This window comes from Fonticula alba (assembly GCF_000388065.1).
Source record: "Fonticula alba strain ATCC 38817 unplaced genomic scaffold supercont2.4, whole genome shotgun sequence".
NCBI classification, from domain to species: Eukaryota; order Rotosphaerida; family Fonticulaceae; genus Fonticula; species Fonticula alba.
Window position 1 is genome coordinate 2,664,404 of NW_009242974.1, and position 27,593 is coordinate 2,691,996.

The 27,593-nt window shown below is 63.4% G+C and overlaps 10 protein-coding genes across 11 annotated transcripts in view; 3 read left to right on the plus strand and 7 right to left on the minus strand.

The window, feature by feature from the left end:
* H696_03124 (hypothetical protein) overlaps positions 1-506 on the minus strand; it is a 2,457-nt gene extending 1,951 nt beyond the window's left edge. Inside the window, exon 1 of the mRNA XM_009497014.1 lies at positions 186-506. Within this exon, the coding sequence (XP_009495289.1) occupies positions 186-462 (277 nt within the window). The 5' untranslated portion in view covers positions 463-506. The remainder of the gene's footprint in view (positions 1-185) is intronic.
* A 1,015-nt stretch (positions 507-1,521) lies between these two features.
* Positions 1,522-4,224, plus strand: H696_03125 (hypothetical protein). Its single transcript, XM_009497015.1, has 4 exons — positions 1,522-1,859; positions 1,937-2,475; positions 2,625-2,950; positions 3,135-4,224. The coding sequence occupies exons 1-4, from the start codon at positions 1,621-1,623 to the stop codon at positions 3,540-3,542; spliced, it is 1,512 nt and encodes a 503-aa protein (XP_009495290.1). The 5' UTR covers positions 1,522-1,620; the 3' UTR covers positions 3,543-4,224.
* A 493-nt stretch (positions 4,225-4,717) lies between these two features.
* Positions 4,718-6,335, minus strand: H696_03126 (60S ribosomal protein L37a). Its single transcript, XM_009497016.1, has 3 exons — positions 6,133-6,335; positions 5,169-5,380; positions 4,718-4,969 (listed from the first exon to the last, which is right to left on the minus strand). Exons 1-3 carry the CDS (start codon positions 6,133-6,135, stop codon positions 4,909-4,911), a joined length of 276 nt encoding a protein of 91 aa, XP_009495291.1. The 5' UTR covers positions 6,136-6,335; the 3' UTR covers positions 4,718-4,908.
* A 1,651-nt stretch (positions 6,336-7,986) lies between these two features.
* H696_03127 lies at positions 7,987-9,801 on the plus strand. Of its 2 annotated transcripts, XM_009497018.1 has the most exons (4): positions 7,987-8,010; positions 8,190-8,774; positions 8,956-9,036; positions 9,129-9,801. In XM_009497018.1, exons 1-4 carry the CDS (start codon positions 8,005-8,007, stop codon positions 9,690-9,692), a joined length of 1,236 nt encoding a protein of 411 aa, XP_009495293.1. In that variant the 5' UTR covers positions 7,987-8,004; the 3' UTR covers positions 9,693-9,801. The 2 variants fall into 2 exon arrangements, with proteins under 2 accessions (XP_009495293.1, XP_009495292.1); XM_009497017.1 differs by lacking the exon at positions 7,987-8,010 and having other exon boundaries at positions 8,058-8,774.
* Positions 9,802-10,074: 273 nt separating this feature from the next.
* On the minus strand, positions 10,075-12,368 carry H696_03128 (pyruvate dehydrogenase E1 component subunit alpha). Its single transcript, XM_009497019.1, has 6 exons — positions 12,281-12,368; positions 12,072-12,143; positions 11,787-11,928; positions 11,530-11,697; positions 10,774-11,360; positions 10,075-10,504 (listed from the first exon to the last, which is right to left on the minus strand). Exons 1-6 carry the CDS (start codon positions 12,335-12,337, stop codon positions 10,337-10,339), a joined length of 1,194 nt encoding a protein of 397 aa, XP_009495294.1. The 5' UTR covers positions 12,338-12,368; the 3' UTR covers positions 10,075-10,336.
* Positions 12,369-14,293: 1,925 nt separating this feature from the next.
* On the minus strand, positions 14,294-16,356 carry H696_03129 (2-oxoglutarate dehydrogenase E2 component (dihydrolipoamide succinyltransferase); the record flags this gene model as incomplete). Its single annotated transcript, XM_009497020.1, has 6 exons — positions 16,311-16,356; positions 16,153-16,215; positions 15,847-16,000; positions 15,654-15,734; positions 15,146-15,510; positions 14,294-14,977 (listed from the first exon to the last, which is right to left on the minus strand). Exons 2-6 carry the CDS (start codon positions 16,198-16,200, stop codon positions 14,294-14,296), a joined length of 1,332 nt encoding a protein of 443 aa, XP_009495295.1. The 5' UTR covers positions 16,201-16,215; positions 16,311-16,356.
* A 1,239-nt stretch (positions 16,357-17,595) lies between these two features.
* H696_03130 (hypothetical protein) lies at positions 17,596-18,078 on the minus strand (the record flags this gene model as incomplete). Its single annotated transcript, XM_009497021.1, has 3 exons — positions 17,596-17,698; positions 17,817-17,945; positions 18,062-18,078. 3 exons carry the CDS (start codon positions 18,076-18,078, stop codon positions 17,596-17,598), a joined length of 249 nt encoding a protein of 82 aa, XP_009495296.1.
* Positions 18,079-18,472: 394 nt separating this feature from the next.
* On the minus strand, positions 18,473-19,566 carry H696_03131 (ATP:cob(I)alamin adenosyltransferase; the record flags this gene model as incomplete). Its single annotated transcript, XM_009497022.1, has 5 exons — positions 18,473-18,608; positions 18,846-19,009; positions 19,107-19,210; positions 19,327-19,396; positions 19,501-19,566. 5 exons carry the CDS (start codon positions 19,564-19,566, stop codon positions 18,473-18,475), a joined length of 540 nt encoding a protein of 179 aa, XP_009495297.1.
* A 795-nt stretch (positions 19,567-20,361) lies between these two features.
* Positions 20,362-22,521, minus strand: H696_03132 (hypothetical protein). Its single transcript, XM_009497023.1, has 4 exons — positions 22,256-22,521; positions 21,541-22,080; positions 20,828-21,447; positions 20,362-20,625 (listed from the first exon to the last, which is right to left on the minus strand). The coding sequence occupies exons 1-4, from the start codon at positions 22,495-22,497 to the stop codon at positions 20,498-20,500; spliced, it is 1,530 nt and encodes a 509-aa protein (XP_009495298.1). The 5' UTR covers positions 22,498-22,521; the 3' UTR covers positions 20,362-20,497.
* Positions 22,522-24,339: 1,818 nt separating this feature from the next.
* H696_03133 (hypothetical protein) lies at positions 24,340-27,395 on the plus strand (the record flags this gene model as incomplete). The annotated part of the gene is made up of 2 exons (XM_009497024.1): positions 24,340-25,207; positions 25,417-27,395. The coding sequence occupies 2 exons, from the start codon at positions 24,340-24,342 to the stop codon at positions 27,393-27,395; spliced, it is 2,847 nt and encodes a 948-aa protein (XP_009495299.1).
* Between the last annotated feature and the right edge of the window lie 198 nt (positions 27,396-27,593).

Here is a 27,593-nt window from a genome sequence, read left to right on the forward strand (position 1 = left end):
GAGAGAGAGAGAGAGAGAGAGAAAGAGAGAGAGAGAGAGAGAGAAAGAGAGAGAGAAAGAGAGAGAAGAGAGAGAGAGAGAGAGAGAGAGAAAGAGAGAGAGAGAGAGAGAGAGAAAGAGAGAGAGAGAGAGAGAAAGAGAGAGAGAGAGAGAGAGAAAGAGAGAGAGAGGGAGGAAGGACGTACTGGAACCGCCAAGGTGCGGGATGCCGAGAGACTGGGCAGTGATCTGCTCATGGCCACCGACGGGGCCCTGCTCCTGAGCCTGGCCAACCGAATGGTCAAAGCCCTGGCCGTGAGAGCCCTGCTCGTGAGAGTCCTGCTCGTGAGAGTTCTGCTCGTGAGAGTTCTGCTCGTGAGAGCCGTGGTCCATGCTGTTGTAGGACATCATGCGAGTGACCATCATGGCCGGGCGCATACGGAGCACCGAACCGCGCAGGGAGGTGGTGGTGGCAGAAAGCATGTTGGCGAAGGGGGGAGGGGGAAGGGGGGGGGGGAGAGTGAGAGGAGAGAGGGGAGGGAGGGGAGGACTCTGGCCATGCGTGGGGTGCCAGCGGGATCCGGGCCTCGCGGTGGTGTTTTCTCCTGATCCCCATGCCCTAGAAAAGGCCTTGTCGGAGTCGGCCTCAGCCCAGGAGGCCGACCGGAAACCAAGATACAAGGCGGATTGGCCACCAATCGGCACGGTGATATCCGGGGCACATGTTCTCCGGTGGCCGAGTGTGCAGAGAACGGATGAGGGTGGGGCCAGCGGAGAAAATGAGAGACGCGAGCCGGAAAAACAGACTCATGCCCCCCGGCAGAACATCATGCCAGGGGGTTCCATGGGGAGGGGGACGGAGGAGGGGGGGGGGGGGGGGGGGGGCAAATTGCCCGCTTGAGGCAGACCACCCCGTCCGGGCCCACACGAGAGGATCCTGCCGCCGAACAAACCACGCCGCCCCCCCCCCCCATACCAGACCACAGCGCCCTGGGGCTCTTCTGCCTCTCAGGACGAGACGAAGAAATGACCCTGCCCTTAGAAAGGGTCCTCCTCGGCCCCTCTCGCCCAGACCTGGGGGAGGGTGAGGCGGGGCGGCTTCGAGCCTCGAGGGCTGTTCATCTGTGGATAGCCCTCGCCGGAGCCTCGTCTGCGCCTCGACCCACCGCGATTCCCATTTGACCACACCCCATGGTGTGATGATCATATGGTTTAACTTCGTGGATGAATCACAGTTAACTCTGGCCGCGGACGTGTCAGGATGTCCCCCGAGTGGGAACCGATTTGAAATGCGTTCTTGTCCCCTTGTCCGGCGTGGAATAACTGTCGACGTGGAGTATCCCCCGGAAGCCGGGGGGGGGGGGGGTTGGGGAGGGGGGAGAGCTTAACACACGGGCCCCGCAAGATCGCCAACCAGGCCCCGCTTCTGACCACAGAAGGGCAATCCGGGATCTACTCTTCCCTCCTGTGTCCAGCAACAAGAGACCCGGACCCAGAGAAGGCGACTTGGTTTTGAGGGCAGCCCTCGCCCTCCCCCCCTCCCCACCCCCCCTCCCCATCACCCGCTCCGCCCATCGGCATTTCCTCCAACACCCTTCATATCACCCCACCGCCAGTCATACGTCCATATCCCTACCGACCATGCCTCAGCAACCGGATCGGTCGGACGGCCCGCCGGCCAAGACACGCACCCGCCAAGGGCCCCCGCCACAGGCCCCCTCGCCCGGCACTGGTCGCCAGGCGACACCAGCCAAACGGCCACGCAGGCCGCGCACCATCAAAGCCGACCGCTCTCCAAGCCCCTCGCCCTCGCTGGCGACCGATCCCCTGGTGGCCGCGACACCTGTTGACATCGGCCAATTGGACAACGGCGCATCTGTGTACGCTGTGGACCTCGCGACTTTCCCCCCCCCCCCTTAATTCCCATCCAGCGCTGACTGACAAACCCCTCAAGCAGTTTTGGGCAATTTCTCCGCCGGCTAGTGGACGACACCCCGGCCAGCCTGTCACACCCGATCGTCTTGTCCGATGCCACCCCCAGCCGGCTAAAGCGCCCGCGAGTGTCGCTTCCTGAGAGCCAGGTCGAGTATGTTCCGGCGTCATATGTCCGCCGGCCGGACTTAGATGAAGACCTATGGTCGTTGCTGGCCAGCCCGGGGTTGGATTTGCGCGAGCACCTGTCGCGGGAGTCGCGCCTGTTGCAATATCAGCAACAGCAACAGCAGCAGCAGCAGCAGCAGCAGCAGCAACAGCAACAGCAGCATCCATCATCCCAGCCATCTTCCCAGCCATCTTCCCAGACGTCCTCCCAGTCGAGCATTGGCGAGGAGGATTTCCACTCATTGAGGTCGGCCTCGCGCAAGCAATTTGATAGGCAGCTGGATGCAGCTTCAGAGCGCCTGCGTCCGGAACCAACGGCCGACGGAGCAACTGCCCCGACTCCAATGTACACCCGAGATCCGATCGACCCGCTGACGCTCATTCGCGCTGCCGCCAGTACGTTCCCTCCCCCTCCCCCCCCCCCTCTCCTGCTAGACCTTCGATCCCTACCCGAGGCCCCATGCAGGCGGATACACGGAGGGAGGAGAGTGAAAAAAGAAAAAGGGATCTTCGCCCACCTAACGATTGTCCCTCGCACTCGCCAGTTGCCAGCCAGGCCGAGGATAGCCTTGATGCCGCTTGGTACATTGGCCTCTCGCGCATGGTGACGCGCCTGGTTGGTGATGGAATCTTGCCCCGGCGGGCAGGGGATGCCAATTTGGGCTTGGGTGCCGATCCTCTGCCATCTGGACACCTGTGGAATCTCCGCGAGCGACTTTTGGCCGGCGGCCTGGCTGACAGTGATCCCTCTATGCTGGTCCATGGTGATCCAAACTTGGACCTGCACAGCTGGATCGGCAGTTGGGTGGTCTCGCCCTGTGTAACGCACCTTTCCTCACCACTGGCTAGCTCGGCTGGGGGATCACAGAAGGTAAGTGCCCAGCGAATGGAAGCAGCCTCTCTTTGTGCGCGCGCGCGCGCGGGTGTGTGTGTGTGTGTGTGTGTGTGTGTGTGTGTGTGTGTCGCCACCACGGCTATCAGTGTCGCCATCGCTAACCCTGCCCCCACTCGGTGCTGCCGGTCTTCATACAACTCCCATGCCTCCCTCGAATCAGCATGCACACTTGTCGGGGGCCAAACGGAAGGGATCAGCCCCGGATGCCGGTGGGGCCGGTGCGGACGATGCTCCAGGTGCCTTGATCGGGGAGCGCCTTTCTCTGGCCGGTCTGGCTGCTCGCAAAGCGCGCCTTGCCACCCTGGAAGCGGCGACCGGCCAATTCCCGCGAGAATTAGATCTCCCATACCAACCGCCAGCCTGCGCCAAGGAGGAGGCAGACGAATCCACCCCTGTGGATGAAACAACTGACGCCGGTGATCCGGTGGACATGGATCGCCTGTGGCAGCAGCACCTCCAGCGATGGCGGACAGTGCGGCCCTCGCGTGTGGGACATCGCCGGGCACCCGGGACCACGCCTGGTGCCGGGAGAGATTCAGAAACTGCTGGGGACGCCTCTCGGGGGTGACATATGCTTGCGCCCGTGTTTGCGCATGGGGATCCGGTGCTTTGGTTGGCTCGCAGCCCTTCGAGCTGAGAGACCGCAGGCGGACGATCTCCACAGCGAACGACTCGGGCGCCCCGCTCTCCCCCGCCACGCCCGATCGGAACCCCCCCCCCCCTGCCAGTCACTCACGACAAGGACTGGAACCGCTCAATTGGCAGATGCATCATGTCGCGAGATGCCACCTCCCCAGGGGACTCCACTCCACTTCTTCGGAATGGAAACGCATATGTAGTATCTGTTCAGAACTTGCTGTGTTCTCGATCACCAGATTGTCTCATTTCGCATGGAGAATCATGTCCATCGCATGCAGTTTTCGATTGGAGGGGAGGGCAGGAGGGGGGCGGGGGCGGGGAAATGATCGGTCGCTCACGCTCCCGAAGTAGGGACCATAACCAAGCTGCGATCGGCCGCCCTATCTGCGCCGAGAAGCATTCACGGCATCAATTATGCACACCACAACTCCAGAGCAAGACACATGTGCGTAGAAGAGGGCCAGCACGCCTGCGCCGGGGGCCAAGGGCCCAGATCCGCCCCGCAGGAAGTCCCGTTGGGGATGCGGGCGCCAACAAGGGATCGTCTTTCGTCGGGAAGAGCGCACACCGCGATCTCCTGTCAGCTCTTCCCTCGCGCACACACACACACACACACACGCGCCAGGGGACAACCAAGCTGCCCTGCCCGGCCGGCTTGACGTACTTGGCGGCGGAGAGGCGAATGTGCAGCTGGAGAGGAAAGGACGAGGAGGTGGACGAGGGCTCGACCTTCGCCTGGGTAAGCGCGCCCTTTGTATCCCCCCCCCCCTCTCGGCTATCCGCGTGGAGCCGCGCCCCGACACGTTTGACTCACTTTCCTCCGGGCCTGTGCCTGCTCGGAGGAAGGGGGTGCCCCACAGCAAACTGGCCTCACACACCGCACACACGGGGCACACGGGAAGAGGTGTGACATATACGCGCGGAGGCTGAAGAAAGAAAGGCGAATGCCTCTGCGCCCATTCGCCCCTGCTGCTGACACACCTCAGCGGCCGAGGGAGAGGGAGAGAGAGAGAGAGAGAGAGAGAAAGGGAGAGAGGGAAAAGGGCATGGCGAAGGCGCCAGGAGGAGAGAGGACCGAGTGGGTGGGGCACAGCAAGAGAAAGCGGCGGAACTGTAGAGTTGACCTGTGAGGGCCCGTGAGTCTATTTTGAGGGCGAACAAAGTATCCGAAAATAGATCGAAGGCTTCCCCGCGTGCGCCGGAGAGCACAGACACATCGGGCTTCTGTGAATCAGCGTTAACAAGGAACAAGAAAGAGGGCGTCTCTCTCCCGGGAGGGGAGGAACCACACACTCTTACTGCTGGAGCTCACGAATACGGCGGATGGAGCTGCGGACGGTGGAGGCAGCAGGGGTGCTGTGGTTGGGGGGACGGGGAGCGTGTGTTCGCGGAGAGAGGGGAGGTGTTAGCGAGAAGGAGAGAGGGAGAGAGAGAGAGAGAGCGCGCGCGCGCGCCAGGGCAGAAGGCGGGATGCAAACGAGCGTAGGTTCCCCTCCCCGGGAAGAGAGACAAGCCCCAGGTCGAGCGAGCGGGAGAGCAAAAGCGCCGGACGTACGCGACGGTGTAGGCACCACCGGCGATCACCTTGCGGCAGGCGGAGCACTTCCAGATACCGACGCAAGAGCGGGAGACGGTGTCCTTACCGCAGAAAGAGCAAGTGTACTTAGCGTGCTGAGTGACCTCCTGCTTCTTGATCATCTTACGGATGGAAGCACCGTAACGGGCGCCGTACTTACCGACGATACCGGCCTTCTTAGTACGCTTGGACTGTGAACGGAGATGGGGGGGTCAGAATTGGCTGGCGGCGGGAGAAAGAGGGGGAGAGAGGCAGGGACCCCTCCTTGGAGGGATAAAAAGGAGGAGACAGAGGAAAGCCGCCGTGACGCGGGGATCGGATGCGGATCCGAGCCGAATGCATCCGACAACACGGCCTCCGACCTGCCCCCGGGCGCCGCGCATCAAAATGCTGGGGCCTCGCCCCTCGGGAAGGACGCGCGCTCGAGCGGCGATCCCGCCTGCCACAAAGAGGCGGCAATGCCTACTGCGGCCTGTGCACTCGCCCCTCGGCGGGCGCGGCCCTCTCTCATCTGCCGCGGTCGGGCCAGGTTCCCGCCCTGAACGACACAACAGGCCACGTTGTGGCTCCCCCGATGTGCGTGACAGAGGGAGAGCATGCCGCCAAAGCGAAGCGGAAGAGAGAAGCCCGCGAACATCTCGACCATCCACAGGATGAGCGGATGAGTAGGAGGGTCGAAGAGCGCGCGCGCGCGGCAGCAAGCGACGGTCCAACGAGAAGGAGAGGGAGGAAGGAGGGAGCGAGGTGCGGCGGCGCGCCGAGGGACAGGCCAGAGTGCAGGGATGGCGCGGCCACCGGGAGGGAGGAACAGGAGCCGGGACGACCCGGAGAGGGGCGACGAGAGGCGGGGGGGGGGGAGGGGCACATGCAAGGGGATGCACAGCGATGCGGTGGAGGAGGGGGGGAGAGAAGGACAAGAGCGCAAATAGGGCAGGGCACGAACCATCTTAGAAAACCTTGACTGTAAGTGAGGAAAGTACCAAAACAAAACAACAAGGAGAGAGACCACCCCACTAGTGGGGGGTGGACGACAAGGGCCCCTAAAAAGCCCCAGCCCTGCCGGATCAGGAACCGTCAGGCACACTGCTCTCGCACCAAACACAAGCGCACTCGGCAGAAAATGGGCTGGAGTGAGTGGGCTGGGCGCGGTCACAGTCCCTCTCCCCCCCCCCCCACCCCCACCCCCCGGCCCTCTGTTCCTCCCGGCCCTGGGAAGGCCGCTGGCGTGGGGGAGAGAGGGGGGAAGGCCCCGCCCCCGCTGCTCTCCCCCCCCGCACGACGGACGGGAGAAGATGACACACACGCACACACACGTATGCGAGTGGTTGGGCAGACGGAGGCTGGGAGATGCCCCGGCACCTGCCTCCCCTCGCCATGTCCCAGCGCTTGGCTGGCTCCAGGGGAAGAAGGGGGAGGGCACCTGCCCGCCTTCGCCAGACGCCACGCGCTACCGGCTCCCATAGAGCCACTCTCGTCAGTCATTTCAGCAAAGGGGACCAGGAACATGGCGACATACAGCGCGAGGGTGAGACTCCGCCCCGTTGCCTGGGCCCGGTCTTTTCTTGGGGAAACCCAGTCGACCGTGAACAGATCGCAGGGAGGGGGCGGGGCCAGGGGCAGGGGCGCACCCTGACACCGAGAGGAGGGGACGCAGCAAGGAACAACATCACAAGAACCGCCTGGTCGGCCCGCAAGGGCAGGCGCAGCAGGTCTCGTCTGTCGAGTGGGCGCTGCCGTGGAGATGGCTCCGCGCCGATGTGGAACGCGCGGGCGATGCACGGAACCGACGGATTCCCCCCCCCCCTGGGCGGGCAGCGCCTCCCAAACTGTGGTACCCACATCAGTGGGGCTACCCTTCGCGCACATCGCCGGGGTCCCGAAGCCGGGAGCTGCTAATCCGGTGGTACCTACTTGGGGGAGAAGATTTCCGGCCATTGTACCTTGGGAAAACCCTAAAATAAAACACATCAAACATATTGGCAAGACCTTCTGACAAGCAGCTCCCTCCCGCCGTACCCGTGACAATGTCGCGTGTTTTTTTTAAATGAACACGTTCCACCCGGCTCGGTACTCCCCCTCCCAGGTGCGACGCGGTTCTCCTGGGTTGCTGTGAAGGCCGGCCGAGGCGCGCCGAGCAAGCCAGCGAGCAGGATGCGAACCAGTCCAACGTGTGGTGCCGACAGTGTCGCAACACCGGACTACGGGCTGGTGTGTTCGAATGATCTGGTTGTCCTCGGTGGGGGGCGGGAGGCCAGAAGCGGTTTTGGGTTGTTCCCGAGTGCAAGGAGGGGCGGAGGACTGGCCACCCCCTCCTTCAATGCTTCGATCAGGGGGAAACTCCTCGAAGGAGGGGGCAGGCGGAGGACGATGCGGCTCTCCTCGGGCCAGGCAGCGAGTGAGTTACATATGCCCACTCTCCCCACGTTGGGCCTCCGGAGGGACCTGGGGGGCAGAGGGGGAGGGGGGGGGGGAGCGAGCCAGGTGCGTTCGAAGCCAGCCCGATCGACCCCCTGCCCTTGCACCTCGCCCAGCATGCGGCTGTCTGCTGGGGTCTTTTCCATTTTATTGCGCGGAAAAAAAACATGTCCGCAGCAGCGCAACAGCCACCCATTCCCAACAGACCAGCCCCTCACGGGAGGACACTGACAGACCAGTCTCCCCTTCCGACTTGGGTGAGAAGAACAGGAAGAGCCCCGCGGCCGTGGGCACCACTGCAGGGGAGAGGGGGAGGGGGAAAAATACCGCACACTGGCGGGGAATCCGGGGGCTTTTTTCAGGCTATCCTTTGAATGTCCCCCCCGCCCTCGAGCTCGACATGCCCGTACATCTCTCCTTCCCCCCATCACCCCTCTTCTAGCCCCTCCCTCGTCCCCCCTCCCCCCCCCTCTCCTCACTTCCTCCCCTCTTCGTTGCCCCATTCCTCCCATTCCTCTCATGCTCCCCGCGATCCCCGACGCCGCGCCGGCCGCCAATGCCGCGCCGACGGCCACCCCCCGCCAGTCCATCCTCCCCATCAAGGCACCGGCGATGGCCGAGTACCCAAATCCCTCGTACGTCGGGTGGGATACCATCCGCGCGCGCTTTATCTGGAACGCCAGCTTCTCCATGTTCAACCTTCTGGGCACCTCCTCGGCCGATGTGCCGCGTGTGCGCCGCCTGCTGGACACCCATGATCGATACCTGCGCGGGGAGGACGTCTACACGCCCGCCACGGCCAGCAACTTCGCCGTCGATGCCAATGGTCTGGCCAAGCCTCTGGCCCCGAACAATGCCACCCTCTGGCACTACTTCTGGGTTCAGCGGTCCATGGTCAACACCTCCACTGGTCTCACCCTTCCCTGGTACTTGCGGGAGTCTTTCCACACGAATTTCACCTCGCCACTGCTGTTGGCTGTGGCTGCCTCGATGTCCGGGCCGTTTGTCCTCCCCTTGGCCTACAGTGGGTTTCTCGCTTACCGGAACCTGATCAAGCGTGTGCATGCCTACGAGGCCGACCACCCGAGATTCGATGGCGTCCCGAAGTCCTCGAATTTCGGCCGCGGCTTCTTTGACCTGAATGCCAGCACCCAAAACAAGGGCTACCTTGTACGTGTGCTCCCTCCGTCGTGCTTCACATACTCTCTCTCTCTCTCTCTCTCTCTCTCACACACACACACACACACTCCCTCCCTCTCTCCCTCTCTCTCTTCCTCCCTTTCCGTCTAACCGTGTATCTCCCCTTCCCTTTGGGCCTTGTCATCCATCTGACCTTCCTCGCCATTTGCAGACTACTGGCGAGATCCTCACCATTCCCCTGCTCTCGCACCGCCTGGCATACTTCTTCTTCAACAGCCGCCTCTTTGCCAATGTGCGTTTGCCCCTGCTCCCTCTCCCCTTCCTTCTTTCCACTCCAACCAGCCCATCCACTTGTCACTCCCTAACCCTCTTACACGCCCACAGGTCCGCCCTCAGCCCCGGAGCCTCGGCATTCATGGTTCCATCCTCTTTGCGTCGGTGGCCTACGCTACCATTAAGACCCGCAAGGAGGCCTGGCAGGATGGCGGCCTGCCGGTGTATGTCAAGGCTTCGGACCTGCTCAAGAAGGGTACGGTCACAGTGGCCTCGCAGGCGCAGGCCAACTGCGATACCTGTGACCTGCCGATCGGTCTGAGCACCCGGGCCCTGGTGCAGAACACCCGAATGGCCATCATGGGTGGCTTCGCTGGGCTCTTCCTGATCATGGCGTCGGCTCTGCGGCAGCCGGGCGTGACGGCTGGCCGGGCTCTGCGCACCGGCGCCCTCCGCGCCGTCATCGCCGGTGTCATTTACCAGCCCCTGGTGGCGTCCCTTCTTCCGGAGGAGTCGTCGATCAGCACGTCCTCCCTGCGCAACGACCCTCGCCCCCTGATCAACCCGGAGAACCCGGAGGAGGCGCTGGCTCGGTCTGTTGAGGACCCCTACCGCACTGCCTCCATGATGGGTGTTGACCAGGTGCACTATCGCAACCGACTGTACATCTTGTGAGGGGAGTGTTTGGTTGAGGAAGCGGAGTGGGGCCCCATGTCCAACAGGCATCCATGCGTGTGAACATATCCCCCTCCCCCTCTGTCCCCCTCTCTCTCTCTCTCTCTCTCTCTCTCTCTCTCTCTCTCTCTCTCTCTCCCTTGCTCCTTCGCGCTCCGCCCCCCTCTATGTTTGCCTTTCTATCGCTCCCTCCCCCTCCATAGGAGACTGCGCTGGCGCACTTGGCCGCAGGGCGATCCCTCCTCCCCTCCCCACCAGACATACAAATAGACTTTCGCTTTATGCTTCTGCCTGATCTCTGGGATGTGGGATATCGCATGCGTCGATTTGGTAGCGTGCAAGAGTGGGTGCAGGTGAGAAGGCGACACGGCAGTTTTGACGCGGATGGGTATCCTTTATTTGTGGGGCGAGGAGAAGTGTGTGGGCAGGATTTTTTTTTGCACATTTGAAGACAGGGCGCGCGCATACACGGGGGGCAAGAGGAGGAGGTGGGGTTCATCAAGAGGGACAGGTAAAAGAGGGCATTATCGGGGGAGGGGGAGCGTGGCCACTCGCGAGCACGCGCCCCACGCCCCTCTCGCCTCGCCTCGCACGCACCCCGGGCGGGGCGCAGGCACGCAGAGCCAGGCCGCAGCTTGACCACCTTACTTCTGGAAGTAGTGGGTCTCGCTGGTGTGGCGACCACGCAGGTAGGGGACCTCGTGGCCCTTGATGTAGACGTCGGTGAAGAGGTGCTCGGGCGGGGTCTCGGGGGAGGCCTTGGCAAAGGCAACACCAGCCTCAACCTCATCACGAGCCTTGTTGTCGAGCTCCTGCAGAGGCAAACGGGAGAAGGGGCGTAGGATCAAGGACAAGGGGGGGATGGGGGGAATAGGAAGGGTGTGTGTGTGTGTGTGTGCGTGTGTGGTTAGTACATCTGGAGCAGCGGCGGAAAAGCAAACAAAAAGCCCAGCGGCCTCGTTCAACTATTCCACCCCAGGGCACCCCCCTCGACAGAGGGGTGCGCACGAGGGGGAGGGGAGGGGAGGGGGAGTCATGGCATGGCTCTCTCTCTCTCTCTCCTTCTCACTAAGCAGCGCACCTTCAGCTCAGCCTCAGTGGCCAGGCCGTTCTCAAGGAGCAGGCCCTTGACGAAGGCAATGGGATCGCGGCTGCGGCGAATGTTCTCCACCTCCTCCTTGGAGCGGTAGGTGGTGCCCGGGTCGGACATGGAGTGGCCGAAGTAGCGGTAGGTCATCATCTCCATGACCAGGGGGCCGTGGTTGAGGACATACTCCTTGGCCCACTTGACGGCCTCGCGGACCTGCAGGACATCCATGCCGTTGACACGGATGCCGGGGACGTAGTCACCACGAGTGTAGTAGGTGGTGGAGGCGGAGGAGCGCTCGGCCGAGGTACCCATGCCGTACTGGTTGTTCTCGCAGACGAAGATGGCCGGGATGTCCCAGAGCTTGGCAATGTTGAAGGCCTCGAACACCTGGCCCTGGTTGGCGGCACCATCGCCATAGGCGGCCAGGCAGATGTTCTTCCGGCCGTTGTACTTGTGGGCAAAGGCAATACCAGCGCCGAGGGGGACCTGGGCGCCGACAATGCCGTTACCACCGTAGAACTCGTTGGTGAACATGTGCATGGAGCCACCCTTACCCTTGGTGCAGCCAGCCTCGCGGCCTGTGGGCGAGTGGGGCGGTGCCCGGGAGGGAGTGGAGGTTAGATTGCTGCGTGCGTGCGTGTGTGTGTGTGTGTGTGTGTGCGCGCGCGCATGTGTCCATCACGCAGGCCAGATGAGAGGCCAGTAGGATCGGTTGCGAAGAGGCAAGCTGAAGGGAGGGAGACATACCCATGAGCTCGGCGAGAATGGTGCCGACCGGCTCACCACGAGTGTAGACGAAGCCGTGGCAACGGTAAGAGGTGATGATGGAGTCCTCCTTCTCCAGGGCGGCCTCAACACCAGTGGAGACGGCCTCCTGGCCGTTGGCCAGATGGCAGAAGCCACGAATCATGCGGCCTAGGGGGAAGAGAGGTCAATGGACGGAGAGGGGCGAGGAGGGGAGGAGGAGAGGGAGGTGGAAAGGGGTCTGACAGGGGGGCGCGCACTCTTGTAGAGAGTGTCGGCAGCGATCTCCATGCGGCGGACGACGGTCATCTCGTAGAAGTAGTCCAGCAGCTCCTTGCGGTTGGTGTAGGCGAAGGAGGGGGGCTGCTGGGTCTCATCAAGCTTGTGGACGACCCACTTGTCCTGCAGACGAACAGAGACGCGGTCGGGGCGGTAGGAGGGGGGGGGGAGCGACGGATGCGAGGGGGGGCGGTGCGGTCAGACGGATGGAACATAATCGCGAGAGCGTGCATCCAAGGACCCAGGTCGGGGTGGTAACGACGTACGGGGAACTCGACCTTGATCTGCTTCTCGTCGTTGCTGGCGGCGGTAGCGAGACCAGCACGGGGGGCGAGAGACTACATGCAGGCGGCAGCAGTGGGCGAGAAGAGGAGACGTGTGTCAGTGGCAAGGGAGAAGGCACTTTGGGCCAAGTCCAGGCGCGGCCGGGGGGGGGGGGGGAGGAGGGAGAGTAGGCAGCGAAAGCAGCACATACAGCCAGAGGCTTGGAGAGGAGGTTGCGCGAGGCGAGGCGGGTGGCGGTAGACAGCATGGTGACTACGGGCGAGCGAAACGGCGAAGCGGGGGGGGGATCAATCGTTCTGCAGGCTCTGTTGGGCCCCCGGCGGGCGCCGGGCCCTCCGGGAATTGGGCGTCGCAGCACTTGAGTCTGCCCATCCGGCGGGAGGAGCGGCTGTCTCCCGGAAGGTCATTTCCCCCCTCGCCCCCCCCCCCCGCCCCCCCGCCCCCCCGCGCTCTCACCCCTGGTTGTCGGTGCCCCCAGGCAGGGAGACAAAAGGAGCCCTGCAACACACGCCCCCTCTGGGGCGCGCCGGGGCCAAGCGCCCCTCTCGCCCGGCCACCCCCGCCGAGGCCCAGAGGCACCTGACTAGGATATTGGGCGCCAGAAATGTCCGTCCGTTGAGCCCGGCACCTGGCAGGCCGGGAGGGGCGGAGGGACCGGGCGTGGGTACTTTTCTTACATATGCTCCCGTTCCTCGCGCCCCTCCCCTCGGATGCGTGAGGCGTCTAGGCCTGACCACCTGTCGATGGTGCGAGACGCCCGAAGGCTGGCAGGCGTGAGAGGGGTGGGGAGCGAAATTGCGCTTCATTCCCCAGCCCCGGCCCCGGCACGCGGTTCTTCTCGGGGCGCCTGCTCGCGAGTCTGGTCTGGGGGTGAAATCAAGGAGGGACCATTGGGGATGCATCAATAGTCACCGAGACAAGGAGTGCCCATGCACGGGGAGGGCCGCGCACACCGAGCCGATCAGGTATCTGTGTCCTTCTGCGTCGGCGGCTCGCCGGGCCGCCAGGGCGGCAGGATGTTTCCGGGAGGCGGGGGACGGGGGCGGGGGGCGCGGGGGCGCGGGGGCAGGGCGGTAGAGGGCCCTCATAAAAAGACGGGCATCACAGCGGCTGCACCTTTCTCGAGCTGCCACTTGACCGCCCGACCTTCCTTCCCACAGGCACTCGGCGACCTCGGGCAGGAACGTGTCAACCCTACCCCCCCCCCGGGCTTTCGGACCGCCCGGGTCGGCGGAAGGCTGGTGGCTGGCAAGAGAGCCGGGGCGAAAGAAGAACACTGCCCCTGCCTCGCCCTTGCTTGCGGTAGGCCGGAAACTGCCTGCACCCCGGAGCCCGGAAGGTGCAGCACAGGAGCGGGGCACGGGGAAAGGTGTGGGAAGTGAAGGCCCCAGACGAAGATGAGGGCGTGCCGCCGTGTCCTAGCCCAACTCCCGACTGAAGGCCCTTACCTAAAACCAATAGGTCGATGGGCTCGGGGTTAAGATAAAGAGCGCGTGGTTAGCCGATGGGCGTGATTCTGCTTCGCGCGGTTCTGAAAAGAAAGATGCGTATGCTAGACCTCTTCGTTCGATTGGAAAATCCCAGGCCTCCTGCTGTTCCCTTGCTCGCCGCGAACCTTGATCATCCCCCTCCCCGCCGCCACCTCCGTGGGTGAACTTGTGGAGCCTGTACGCTGCTGCTTCCTGACAATCCCGATACAATCCGTCTCCCTGCTGGTCTATGGCCAGGAGGAAGAGCATGGCACCTCTCTTGTCATTTGAGAGTATGGTTTTATATTCGGCTGGGTGGAAGGGAGAAGGATGGCATTGTGGGCGAGTCTCGCCTGTGCATGCGACGACACGGCATGGGGGGGGGGGTACAGATGTTCGCACCCATTTACACGCACATGCGATGCGTGCGCGTCGACGATCCGCATGTCGATAGGGGGCCGTCCCCCCCCCGGAGAGGATGGGAGACCCCGACACACGAAGAGGGTGGACACACGCACACGCACAGACACACATGCGCGTAAGTCACACGCCGCCCAGGGGAGAGACACGCGCGCGGGAGGCGATACTGGGACGAGGACAGGTATATTCCCCCCTCCTCGCTCGGAATTTAGCACGAAGGGAAGATGCGCCAGCGCGCACATGCACGCACGCGCATATGCGGCCAGGCGCGGCATGGCACGTAGCCCTCCATGGCTAGTTCCCTGGGAGCGCATTTACAGGTCGAGGAGCAGGCGGCGCGGGTCCTCGAGGAGCTCCTTCACACGGACGAGGAAGGTGACAGCCTCGCGGCCATCGATCAGGCGGTGATCGTAGGTCAGGGCAATGTACATCATCGGGCGGACGACGACCTCACCGTTGACAACGACGGCACGCTCCTTGACACCGTGCATACCGAGGATGGCAGACTGGGGGAGGTTGATGATCGGAGTACCCATGAGGGAGCCGAAGACACCACCGTTGGAAATGGTGAAGGTACCGCCGGCCATATCCTCAATGGCGATCTTGTTGTCGCGGGCCTTCTTGCCGAGAGCGGCAATGTTGCGCTCGATGTCGGAGAAGGACTGGTTCTCGACGTTGCGCAGGACCGGGGTGACCAGACCCTTGGGGGTGGCCACGGCGATGGAAATGTCGGTGTGGTCGTTGTAGACAATCTCGTCGCCCTCAATGCGGGCGTTGATCTCCGGGACGTCCTGCAGGGCGATGGAGGAGGCCTTGACGAAGGCGGACATGAAGCCGAGCTTGACACCGTGCTTCTCGAAGAAGAGGTCCTTGTACTCGTTGCGCAGCTGGGTCAGCGGCAGCATGTCGATCTCGTTGAAGGTGGTCAGAGAGGCGGCCACAGTCTGGGACTCCTTGAGGCGCTCGGCAATGCGGGTGCGGATGCGGGTCATCTTGACCTGTTGTCATGGTTGCCAAGAGGGAGGGGCGGGGGCGGGGGGGGGGGGAGGGGAGATGGGACGTGGGCCAGAAAGGGAAGGGAGAATGACCTGCGGGTGAGTGAGGGTGGAGGCGAGTGGGAGGGAGAGAGGGGGATGAGGGGGGGGGTGGGCGGGAGGAAGACGTACACGGCGCTCGCGGGGGCCGACGGCACCCTTGACGACATCCTCAACAGAGACGGCGGCGGCCGGGGTGGCCTTGGGGGCCTCGGGGGCCTTGGCAGGGGCAGCGGCCTTGGGGGCCTCGGCGGCCTTGGGAGCCTCGGCGGCCTTGGGGGCCTCGGGGGCCTTGGTAGCGGCGGCAGGGGCGGCACCAGCACCGGCATCCTCGGACTCGATCATCTTGAAGAGGGGGTTGCCGACCTGGACGTTGTCACCCTCCTTGGAGAAGTGCTCGGTGACAATGCCAGAGAAAGGAGCGTTGACCGGGATGGTCACCTTGTCAGTCTCGATGGTGACAATGGTGCCATCGCGCTTGACGAAGGAGCCGACGGCTGCGTCCCAGCCAAGGAGCCAAGGAGAGGTGTGGAGGAGCGGGGAGGGGGTGCGTGCGCGCGCGCGCGCGGAAGAGTGGAGAGTGAGTGGATGCGATAGACGCGAAAGGGAGTTTGACGGTGTGTGAGGGAGGGCGACGCACGAATCTCCCAGCGAGAGAGCTCGCCCTCGGTGATGGAGTCAGCCATGAAGGGGACATTGACGACGTGCTCCTTGCCGGTGGCTAGTGAAGGGAAAGGATGCGGAGAAAGGGACATGAGAGCGAGAGAGACGTTAGTGGGCGGAGGGCAGAAACATATCCGAAAGATTAGGACAAATGGAAGGCAGAGCCGTACAGTAGGCGCGGGTGAAGGCGAAGGCGGGGGAGCGAGCGGCGAAACCCTTGGCAGCCAGGTTCAGGCCGGTGGGGATGGCGGCAGCGGAAACCGGGGTGGTGGAGAAGGCAGCGGTGGGGGCGACGGCAGCACGGACGGCAACCGAGCGGGCAGCCTGGTCGAGTTGAAGGGGGGGGGGACGCGGAGCAGAGGGGGAGAGGCAGATGATGCAAGTGGTGAGAAGGCGCCAGCGGAGCAGACAGGAGAGGAGACGAGGGGGGATGGGATGATTTCTCGTTCGAGTAAAGAGGAGGCCTCTTGTCGCACCTGGGCAGAGGCAGCGCGGGCCAGGCGGGGCAGGGCAGCGCGGAACATGGTGATTGGTAGAACCTGGGGAAGAGAGGGAAACAGCAGGGGTCAGGAGGTGAGGGGGGGGGCGAGGGAGGGAGGGGGGGGAACGGGGAAAATGCGAAGGAGGGAGGTACCGGTGAGGGGGTGACAACAAAGTAACACTCCAAAGACGGCTGAGGCTGCCCGGGGGGAGGCGCACGGCCCCCGCAGCCACAAAAGTTGGGGTGCAGAGCGCCCGCCCGGGTACTTTCCTCCCAGCGCTCCTCCGACCCAAGTCAGACGGCCAGACCCGCCGCGGGGGGGGGGGGGGCATATGCCCGGTCGGTTCCCCCGTTGCCCCCCCCCCCCCCCACGGTCGCCGGTCTCTTCGGAGGGCTTCCTCGCGGCGGGCCACATGCTCGCGATGGTGCCCCCCTCGCGTTCACAACCCGAACTAGCCATCCAAGTGCGCGCGAGGGCCGAGGACTGGCAGCTGCCCACCAGAGTGCGGCGCAGCCAAGAGGCGCCCCACTTGTCTGGGCGTTTTCCCCACCCGGCAATTACATCATTGTAATCTGCAGCTGACAACACCCCATACCGGGCGTGTTCATGCGAGGAAGAGACCCGAGCACGCAAGAAGTGGAAAATGGAAGAATAATCGAAGGGAGATATTTGAGAAATATTGTCGGGGTAAGTTGAAGTGATTTCTCCTTCATGCCTGGACCCATCCACCACACCGCCGTCAGAAGATCTAGCAGAGGATAGGGCGGTACAAGGAAGTCCCCGAACGGCAGACAGGCAACGCACAGCACCGGTCTCTCTCTCTCTCTCTCTCTCTCTCTCTCCCTCACGGAGGGGAGTGAACAGGAGAGGGACTTATGGCGGGGCACAGCAGCCAGCAGCATCCCACGCTCGCCCAGCCGAGGCCTTGGCCTGTGGTCTGCCGCCCGGGACTTTTCCCCCATTTTCCCTCTTAGCCTGGGTCCCCTTCTCTTGATGTTACATTCATAGCTGTGACCCCGCCCCCCTTCCGCGCAAAGGGGTGGTGACAAAAAAGCCGAGCTGCCAGCCTCCGACACGTGCGTCCTCTGCCGAGGGTTTCAGCGTCTCCCGCCCCCTCCATCAGCCCCCCCCCCCCCCCCACAGGCTGCCACCCTCCGGAGGCCTGGGGCAATGGGAGACAGGATTCGCGGCTTTGGCACAGGCCCCACCCCCACGGGAGCGCCCTCGAAGTGATCCCCGTTTGTTCCCCACCAGAGGGTTTCCCCTTGCCCCGGTGCGTCTCTCTGTGGCGCAGAGACCCACCTGGGCCCGGGCCGCTGGGCTGACATGTTCTGCCGCGTCTCCACCACCGGCGGAAATGTGCCAGGCCACCCGACTCCAGCATGACGATTCTATAAGTTATTTTACGTATTTATATCACATGCCCCATGGGTAACATCAGAGCGAGAACCGAGCCTGGGTCTCGATCGAGAGTTGGATCATATCCAGCATGGAGCTCATGCAGGAACGGATGGTCTTAAGGGACTCCGACCGAATTGTGCTGCATCACCAGGCGGGGGGGGGGGGAGGCATGGGAAAGGAGTCGGCAGAATGTCAGCGGCGAGGGCCATGGCAGCTTCTTGTGTGGCCAGAGGGGGCAGGGCCGGGAGGGCGCGCACATGAGGAGGACATTATCCTGGACTTCCATCGTTCGGTTGAGGACACTGGCAACCGGCTCGGGGTCGGCATTGACGCTCCGCAGCACGATCTCCGCCTGACGCGCGGTGGGGAAAGGGATTCGAGTGGTGCTACAGTGTGGGACAGGGGAGGTGAGTGGTGGGTTTCCTGTGGAGAGCACCAAGGCGGGGGAGGGGGGGAGGGGGGAGGGGAGAGGGAGGTGCATCTGGGGCGGAGCAGGGCGCACAGTTCATGCGTGGACATGTTGATTTGCAGGGAGAGCAAGCTCAAATGGTGAGAATGTCCTGTTTGAGGGGGGGGGGGGAGGAGGGACGATGGGGGAACACAGATGAGGTTAGAGCTTCGGGGCCACAGGCACTCACCTCCACTTCTATTCCGGGAAGAGTGGAGGGCGGCGAGGATAGCAACAGTGGAGATAGACACACTCTGGTAATGTGGGATAAGAGACCGCGGAGGGGGAGCAGATAGGGAGGGGGAGGGGGGGAGTGTGTTGGTTGCTTCAGGCAGGCGCACCGCGCAGCACTGACCCACCGCGGGTGCATTTGACTCGCGGAGCTGCCAACGTATCGACCTGGTCGATCTCCTGCCCGCACAAAGGGACACGGCCGGGTCGCCTCGGGACACAGGAGGCGCCCTCTTATTCCGGTGAAGTGCGAGAGAAGAGAGGCTCTGAGCGCTGGTAGTCAGTCTCCTTTTGGAAGGCGTGAGATCGCTCCGGAGCTCCGGCATGGTGCGAGGCAAAGCGCCCTGCCACAAATAGGTAGTCCGAGAGCCTGGATATATGTAGCACCAGCCCGTGGCCGGACGGACGACGTCAGGAGAGGGGATGGAAGAGAGGAGGAAGAAGAGGGCGATGGTGGCGATGAAGAAGAGGGTGGTGTGTGTGTGTGTGAGGGAGAGAGAGAGAGAGAGAGAGAGAGAGAGAGAGAGAGAGAGAGAGAGAGAGAGAGGCAAGGAGAGGATTTGCAGAGAGGAGGATATCGGAAAAAGCACCAAAGGGGGTATTGTACCGATTGAAGAAAGGAAGGAGACCAGGGGTCACCGCGGTCGCGATGAGGTGCTCGGGATCCAGGCCAGAATCTTCGGGGGGCAGGAGAACTGTCACCAGCCTGCGCTCGACACGGCGCGCAGTGCTTCGAGCGACATGCAGCGAGGCGGCCGCGAGACTACCGCACTTTGAGTGACATAAAGGAGGCCCAGCACAACATGTTGACGGGGGTGAGAGGGCCATGATACAGGGAGCATAGAGGCAGGCATCCGGGCAAACATACGGGCAGGACAAATTGCCGAAGTGGCGGGAGCTGGGTGTCAAGCTCGTCAATGGCATCCTCCAGAAGCTTGGTCCGGCTGTGGTCGAGATCGAAGGCAACGCGAGCTAAATGGACCGGTCAGTGCGAGGCACGGGCAGGTGGATGACCGTAAAGGGACAAAAAGAAGAATCCGGCGGAGAGAGGGCCCCAGGAGGCGAGGTGGATGCCGGGGTTGTCGCACCGATTGCTTCTTCACTTGCCCGTGGCGGGGTGGCCACAGCGGCCCCGGCATCCAAGAGAGTGTGCTGTAGCTGGGAGGAGAGGCAGGCAGGGAGATGAGTGTGATGGAGGCAGGAGGCGAGGAAAGGAGAGGGGCGACAGGGAAAGAGCAGGACCAAGAGTTGGCGGTAGATACATCAATCAGAGCCGGTGCCAGGCCATTTTTCTCGATCAGGCAGTGTTCCAGTGCGAGGCTAGTCATCAGAGTCAGCGCTTGGAGTCGGGGTGGGCAGGCAGCTGGGCAGAATGACAGGGCCGGTGATCCATCTACTTCCTCCCCACCCCGAGATCAGGCATGCACCATACCCGATGGCGGCATTCAGCTCATCAAGTGCCCCAAGTGCCTCGAACACAGCATGGTCCTTTCGCGTGCGAAGTGGCCGGGCATGGGGCCCAGTGTAGCGAGCAGTCCGGCCCTTGTCCCCACCACGAGTGTAAATTTTGAACCCCTCGAAGGCAGCCTTGGTCTTGGAGGCAGCCGAAGGAGATGGGTCTGCCGGGGTGGCGGGAGAACCGGCATCTCCTGAGAAGGTGCGATGGGGCACAGCGACAAGGGGACGAGCATAGCTCAAGGTTGTGACAACCCGGGCAAGTGGGCGTGTATGAATCATGGCGATGGAGGAGGGAGGCGACGGGATTACACGAGGGAGGGAGATCCCAGTAGAGAGAGGCAGGTGGAGAAGGAGAGAAAGAGGGAGGGGCGGGGGGGCAGGAGTAGGAACCGAAAGGCAGATGGAGGTGGACAGTGTATCAAGTGGAGGTGTGGGTTGGGGCACGCTCGCTAAATGGATGGCTGGGGGCGCCCCGAGTGGTCAGGGGGTGCACCAACCAAGAGCTCAAGATCCACCCAAGGGAGCTTTGGTGATCCGGCCGACGCCGCAAAATAGGAAGGGGGCCACTCTGACTGACACACACACACACCCGCCGCCCCCCCCCCCCCCCCGGGGGGGGGAGAAATAAAATAAACACACTTCCGACTGCCATCGGGCATCTATTTTTTTGCTCTGTTATATTCTTTCCGGCGGCTCAAGCCTGATGATGGATATTTGGAAATCACAGGCCGGCAAAGGAGCCAGGAGCTCATTGGCTGAAGAGGCATGTCGGGATAGGGGCGGGACTTTGCCGGCGCGTTTTCACCTCGGGCCGGCCTCTTGGCAGCACCGATCACACCCACAATTGAAGAAGTACCCCTCCCGCAATTGGTGTCGCCGGGTTGACACCGGTCGATTGGTCGGCACATAGGAGATGGTTACCTCCTCACCTGCGTAGACCCGAGCAAGAGCGGGAGGATGAAGAGGAGGAAGGGAGAGACAAAGAGAGGGACATGATTCCAGGGACGGCAATTAGAGCTTCTTCGCGGTGTGCAAGTGTTTCCCGCCCCGTGATGGCCGGCCGCAGACGCATCCGCCCCCCCTCCCCCCCCCCCCCCCCATCACCAGCCAGTTTCGCCTTGCGGCGCGCACCTACGGCGATCGGCCGCACTGCACGGAACACCATGACTGGGCAGACGGCCGAATCGCCTTCTCCGGCCGCGGGGTCCTGTCCCGGCGGCTGGAGCCATGTCCAATGGAACTCGGCGTTCGGATTGCACGAGTGATTAAAGTAGCTGGCCTCCGGGATGATAGCCCGGCCGAAGGGTTGGGTCTCGACCACACCACGGCCGTACTTGGCGGAGGATGGCTTCTTTTGGGGCTTCCCCATGGACCCCCTCGTGGGCTGGGGCTTCGGAGTTTCCGGACTCATCGAGCTGCTCGGGGGCTCCGGAAGCCACGGACTGTGGAACAGCCCAAACACATTGGACTCAAGTCGCGACAAAAGAGTCAACAGGGGATCATGCTGCCGAGGGGAAGCCGAACACGCAGGGACGGCCACGGGGGGAGAGTGCTCCGGGATCGGGGGCGAATGGTCGTTGGTGATGTTGGCGCTTTTCTTCCCACCCCGATGGGCCTTCCTGGGGTGGGGATTTTTGCGAACCGGCGACCGGCACTCGCTGGACCCCGAAGACAGGCAAGTTTCCCGACGGAGAATGCCCAGATCAATGCCACTTTCCCGAAAAACAGCATGGAGGCGCTTGAGATCGGAGCTGCGAGGGGTTCACACGGATGGTCAATCGGCCTGCCAGTCTCATGCCACATGTAAAGCATGGCCCCCCCCCCCCCCCCATCTAAGGACGAACCTCCAATCATTCACCTCGGCTGCCTCCATGTCATTGGCATGGGACTGAAGGCCCTGAACATCATCGAAGCAGGGCAGCACCAAGGACAGGCAGCGGGTGTCCTCGACAAGTCGGATGCCACGAAGGCGCTCTTCGAGCTGCCCAGCCGATCCGAGTCGAGAGTAGCGACTACACGGGCCGGAGTTGCCCAAGCGGACGAGATCAAAAATCAGCCGCATAACCACAGCCACGGAGGGGGACTTGATGCGAGAGGAGAGGGTCCGATGCGCGCGACAGGCCATCTCATCATGGACCAGCCCCTCGGTAAAGGCGCGTTGGCAAAGGATCGAACAGAAGTAGTACTGATCGCAGCCGCGACAGCTGAAAGGAAGAGTTCGTGCCGGGCCGGCCGGGGGCATGGGAGGCTGGACTCCAGGCGGTGACATTTCTGAAGCTGCGGCTGATGCAGCCATGACCCCAAGGATGGCCTCAGCAACCTCGTACCGACATGCCGATGGAGGGGGGAGATCGCCGGCCCACATGGTACACCAAGCACACACACTTTCGAAGACATGTTAGCAGGTTTGCTTCAAAGCGGAGCAATATGCCAGGGAGCACCGGGAGGAGTGGTTGAGGGAAAGAAGAATGTAGAATCTCCCTGTGTGCGTGTGTGGTGGTGGTGGTGGTGGTAGGGAGGGGGGGGGAAGGGGAGCAGAGGAGTGTCATTGAACTATACCGCTTGCGCTGGGAGTCCTCCACGGCCAGAGCGTAGGGCAGGGCAATGAGAACCGCGCCGCCAGCGGGAATGGGTTCGGTGGCCACGACGAAACGCCCCCGAGTGAGGGCGAGCTCTCGATCGGCTGCTGGCGTCTCGGTGCCCGGGTCGGCAATGACCGCCGGATTGACGCCCGACACTCGACAGGGGAAGCCGGCTCCGAAGGCCAGCGGGAGCACGGGTTGACGGTGCTGGGTGGCCATCCTGTGTGTGTGTGTGTGTGTGTGTGTGTGTGTGTGTGTGTGTAGGCGAGAAAAGTGGGAGGAGGGCGGAAGGGAGGGGCCGAGGGAGGAGGCTCCATAGGTCCTCCAGTGCTTAGCATTCCCGTTTTCTCTTTTGTCCTTTTCCTCGTTTCTTAACCAACGGGCAGGGGCCGCATGCGTGTGTATGTATGTGTGGTCGGGAGGGGGGATCGGCGGTCCGCCCTGGCTGACTCCCGCTCCAACCGAATGCCGAGGCCAGGCGGCCAGTTCGGGGTCCCCTACTCGGGCAGGGATTTCCATCCTGCGAGGGGCCCCGACGGCGGAGCTCCAGCGTGGGGGCATCGTGGATCCATGTCGGGGCGTGTTCGGGCTCGGCGCTCGATCGAGGCCGCATGTCCGTCTTTCACGTGCCAGCATGGATCACGATGGTCCCCGGGTGTCTCCGAGCGGCGTCCCGGCAGGAGGTCCCAACGATTTGTCTGTGCAATCTGCTGTCTTTCGCTCGTCGAGCGGCGCCAGCATCCTGCTGGTACAGATACATTGGCAGATGGCGGCCGCTCGGTGGGCCCCGCTCAGGTCGCCCTCCCTACTGCGGAGCTGCTGGACAGGCAAGGGGCGGCCGCAGGTGAATCTGCCTGGGAACGGAGGTCTGCCCGGAGAGAGGGGGGGGGGGGGGGGCGCTTCCCCGGGGGGCGCTCGAGATGCAGGGAGGGGCTGTGATGACGCCAAGAGCCGGGATCAAGATGTTCGACGCTGACCGGGGTCGAAGACCGGTGGGAGTGTGACCCCCCTCCCCGCTCCTGGCCCCCCTTCTGCCTTCCTTGAAGGCATGCGCCCATCCGTGGGAAGCCAACCACGGGCATCGGCGGGATAGAGGCTAACTCCCCCCCACCCCGAGCGGTCCCTCCCTTCCGCCCCCTCTCCGGGTTCCTCTCTCGCTCATGGACTGGGTGTGTTTTTTTCCTCGGTCAAGTGGGGAGCCTGAGGTGAGCTTGTCTCGGTCTGCCTGTTTGAGCCCCTTCAAGTGGCCTCGGATAGAGGTATTCGCTGGCCCCAATCCAAACCCCCTTCCCCTCTCCTCCCACTCTTGCCTTTCTGCCTGTGATCACTCTGCCCCACCCGCCCCCCTTCGCAGCCAAATATCCGTTCCTTTTTTTCTTCCGCCCCGCGTCCCCCTTCGCCCCCCGTGTGCGCCCGACATGATACCCCGGATCGCGGCTCCCCCAAGATGTGTCCGGCGGTCGCAGCCGGCACCAATGTTCCGGCCCCTGTCGGCACTGGCGTTACTCGCACTGCTGGCGTGTGCCCTCCTCCTGTCAGTTGGTGGTGAGCCGGCTGCAGCCCAGGCCCACGATGAATCCCCTATCCGGCCGCCTCGGTCAAGTACGTCACATGTTGATGTCCCTCCTCTCTCTCTCTCTCTCTCTCTCTCCTCTTTGCCTTTGTCTCTGCCTCCCCGCCTTCCCACACGCTCTGCATCTCCCTCCTCCTCTCCACCTCTCCCCACTCCCCACACAATTCTAATGTCCCCCCCCCCCCTCGGCGTCAGTTCCCTATTCGGATGTTTACCCCACGCAATACGTGTCTACCTGCATGCGTCGCCCGGAAGTGCAAACACGAGTGCATTACTTCCCCGGGCAACGGGATGCAGTGCTTCCTTTCTCCGAGACGGATTCCGTATCCTTCCGCGCAGGGCGGTTCGTCATTTCCCCGGCCTTTCGGCTGCCACCCTGTCTTTGCAAATGTCCCCCAATAGTACTCTCCCCTTTGCGTGCTACTCACTGCCCTGTCTGGCCGGCTCCTTCCCCCTCCCCCCCCCCCCCCCCACCCCCCAACGACCAAATGTCCGGTTCCCTTCCGCCAGTAAGTGGCCTGGTGTCCTTGGAATTGAGTCGACTCAATGCTCGGACCTCCACCAGCGCATCGTCAACCCCCGGGGATTCCAATGATCCGGATGACCGGGGCCTGAACTATGGCCCAGGGGTGTTTGCCTCGCCGGTAGACCGGCGCGTATGGCGCGTGGATGCCCATCGGCACCCGTTGTCAACACGAACCGTGGTTGGGCATCTGGACTCATTGCTCCAGGTGGCCCAGGCACAGGAGGAGGCTCTTTTGACCACGGCAGCCGACGCTTCGGATCCCGCTGCAGCCCTAGAAGCCCGTGTGGATGGCACCGTCGTGTCGGTCCTGAGGCTGCACCCTCACACGCTGCACCGGCTCCTGTCTTCGGGATCGGCTTGGCGATCAAGCATCTGGGGGGTCAGTGCTCGGGCGCACGGCGGAGCCGGGGCTGGTGGTGGTGCCTCTTTCTACACGGCGACCGATGTATCGGAGGCATCCATGCGCAATCTCTTCCGGGCCATGGTGGCCCGAGCGAAGCTGATCCACGAAACGGCTCGGCGGAACTTGGCATCCATTTTCTCCTCCTTCTTCTGGCCGGTCGCCTACATGCTGTCCTTCCTGTCGCGGTCCTCGACTCCGGTGGACTTGAACCCGGTGCTACCGCCGATTGCCCCGCTGGTTGAGCGGTCCCTTCGCGCACGTGCCAATGCCCTGTCGGTGGATGTGTCCTTCTTCGTGGTGGCCGAGCGGTACCGTCTGGATGCGGCCAGCGATCGAGTCACCGAGGATAGCACCTTCGTTCGCCGGGGGATCCTCGGTCGGCGGTTGTTTGTGCATGCGCGTGTGGCTGCCCTTGATACAGCCGATGGTGCGACGCCTGGTGGCCATCCTCCCGATGCATAACTTCCCCATCACGCTCCTCCGCCTATTTCCGGTGCCTTTTCCTTCCCCTCCTCCTTCACTCACCCCCTCCCTTCCCTTCCCCTTTTATCGATCTATCTATCTCTCTCTCTCTCTTTCTCTCCACCCCGCCCCCCGATATGCAAATATCCATGCACATGCTCACCCTCTTCAAAGTCCACTTTGACCCGGAGGACATGACTCAGAAGTTCATTTTGGCGATCAGCTCGCCGGCCGGGTCGGCCGATGCACAGGCCTTCATCGATGCCTACCCTGGGGCCGTTCTAACGGCCGACATCTTCCACGTGGACGGAGAGCCGGTGGACTTCGTGGCGTACCCCTATGCCCCGGGGGAGGTGCCGGTCTGTCATGCTTGTGGCCTGGACGAGACCCTGGCCGGGGATGCGTGGTCGACGCTGCTCGGGCCGGAGGCCCTGCGTATGCAGCGTGCCCGGCTCCGAGCTGCCAAGCATCTGCGTTCCCGGGCACCGGTGCCAGTGCCGGAGGATGGGTGGGTTCTCGGGGCCGCGCAACGCATGCCCGCCTCCGGGGCGGATGCCTTTTATGCCCGGTGGGATGACCTCATCGCCGGAGGAGCCGAGCCCGCCCGGCTGGTGGAGCGCCTGACAGCGGTTCATACGGCTCGACTTGCTGGTCGCGGGGGGCTCGAAGTCCTGCGCCAGCCTGGGTCCAGTCGGCCACAAACTCGCCATCTGCTGGACTTGCCAACTGGCGATGCCGGCCTTCCGGGCATGGTGTCCCCCTGCCCCGGGGGCACTGCCGATATGTGCCTCGGTGCCGGGCCCTCTGAGGAGGGCCCCGATGCCGAGCGCATGGCCGGGCACTTCCTCGACCAATTGCAGTCCTTCCGTGACACGGCCGAACGCCTGTCCAATGAGGTGGATCGTCCGACCCCTCGGTCGTCCGGGCGCCCGGCGGTCATGCAGGGCTCCTCGGCGGCCACTGGCGACTCGACGGCAAGGGTGTCCCCTCGACCGGGAGATGCTGCTGCCCAAGAGGCGGCGGAGGAGGAGGACGACGACGATGTCGATGTTCAGATGGACATTGATGGCCATGTGTCGCATCCTGAGACGGCCGAGCTTGAGGCCTCCCTTTCCCTGCTGGAGCTGCTGGAGTCCTTCCGGGAGCTGCGCGAGGAGGCGGCTCGGCTAAGCCACACTCGACTATATGGCGGTGCTCCGGCCTCCGGGGCTCGGGCGGCGGCGGCGGCGGCGGCAGCCGCGGCGGCGGCTACTGCAACAGCAGCGACATCGGCGACGGGTGCCACGACGGCCACAAACTCCTCGACAAGCCCATTGCCCGGGGCTGGAGGCTCCTCGAGCTCGGGCCCCCGGCCAGCTGCCTCGCATGGGACAACGCCTCTTCGTCGCGCAGCCGACATTGTTGTGGATATCAGCTCGGCGCGGTCGTTCGTCTACTCGCTGAGGGCATGGGCTGCCGCGGCTCCGGTTGCCTCGCTGCAAATGGTGGCCGTGCAGGTTGATGAGTGCTTCCCGGCGGACTCGCCGCTCTTCGCGGCGGCTGGACTGGCAGCAGCGGCCCAAGCCTCCGTGGCCGCCGAGGCGACCGCCAATGGCACCCATCCCTCCTCTCCCCTCGAGCGAGGTAGTGACCCGGCCACGATGGCGGAATTTTCGCGCCTGGCCGCCGAACACGCGGCGGCCATTGCTCTGGCTGACAATCGGCCCTACTGCCGGGCACTATCCCTGACGCCGACGCACTGCAGCTTGACCCAGCTGCCGGAGGTTCCGGTGCTGGTGCTGCTGGTGCAGCTGTTCTACCTGATTTTGGTGCTCTTCTCGATTGGAGCTGTGGTGATGGCCGTGCTGCTGGCGTCCATGGGTGTGGCATACATCGGTCATCTGCTTACATCGCTCATGGCACCGGCCTACACGGGGCTCTTCCCGGTGGGCTACCCCACGGTGCCGGGCTGGCCGCGGTGGCTTGTCGTTCGACGGGTGTTTGTTGGCATTCCCCTGGCTTTCGTCAGCTTTTCACGTTCCGGGACCGGAGCCGGAGCCGGAGCCGGAGCCGGAGCCGACCGCGGGCAGGCTGGCGAATCACCGGCTGCCGCGGCTCCGGTTGCCGCCGATGCCGGTCCGGACGAAGTGACTACTGCTGCGGCAGCCGAGTAGATGGGCCACTTTTCTTCTGCCTTTCCATCTCTCTCCCTCTCTCTCTCTCTCTCTCTCCCTCCCCCTGCCTCTCTCCTTCCAATACATCATACATTTTACACCAGTCTCTCCCGTTCGCTTGAGGGGGTCAAGCACACACACACACACACACACACACACACACACACACACACACACACACACACAAACACACTCATC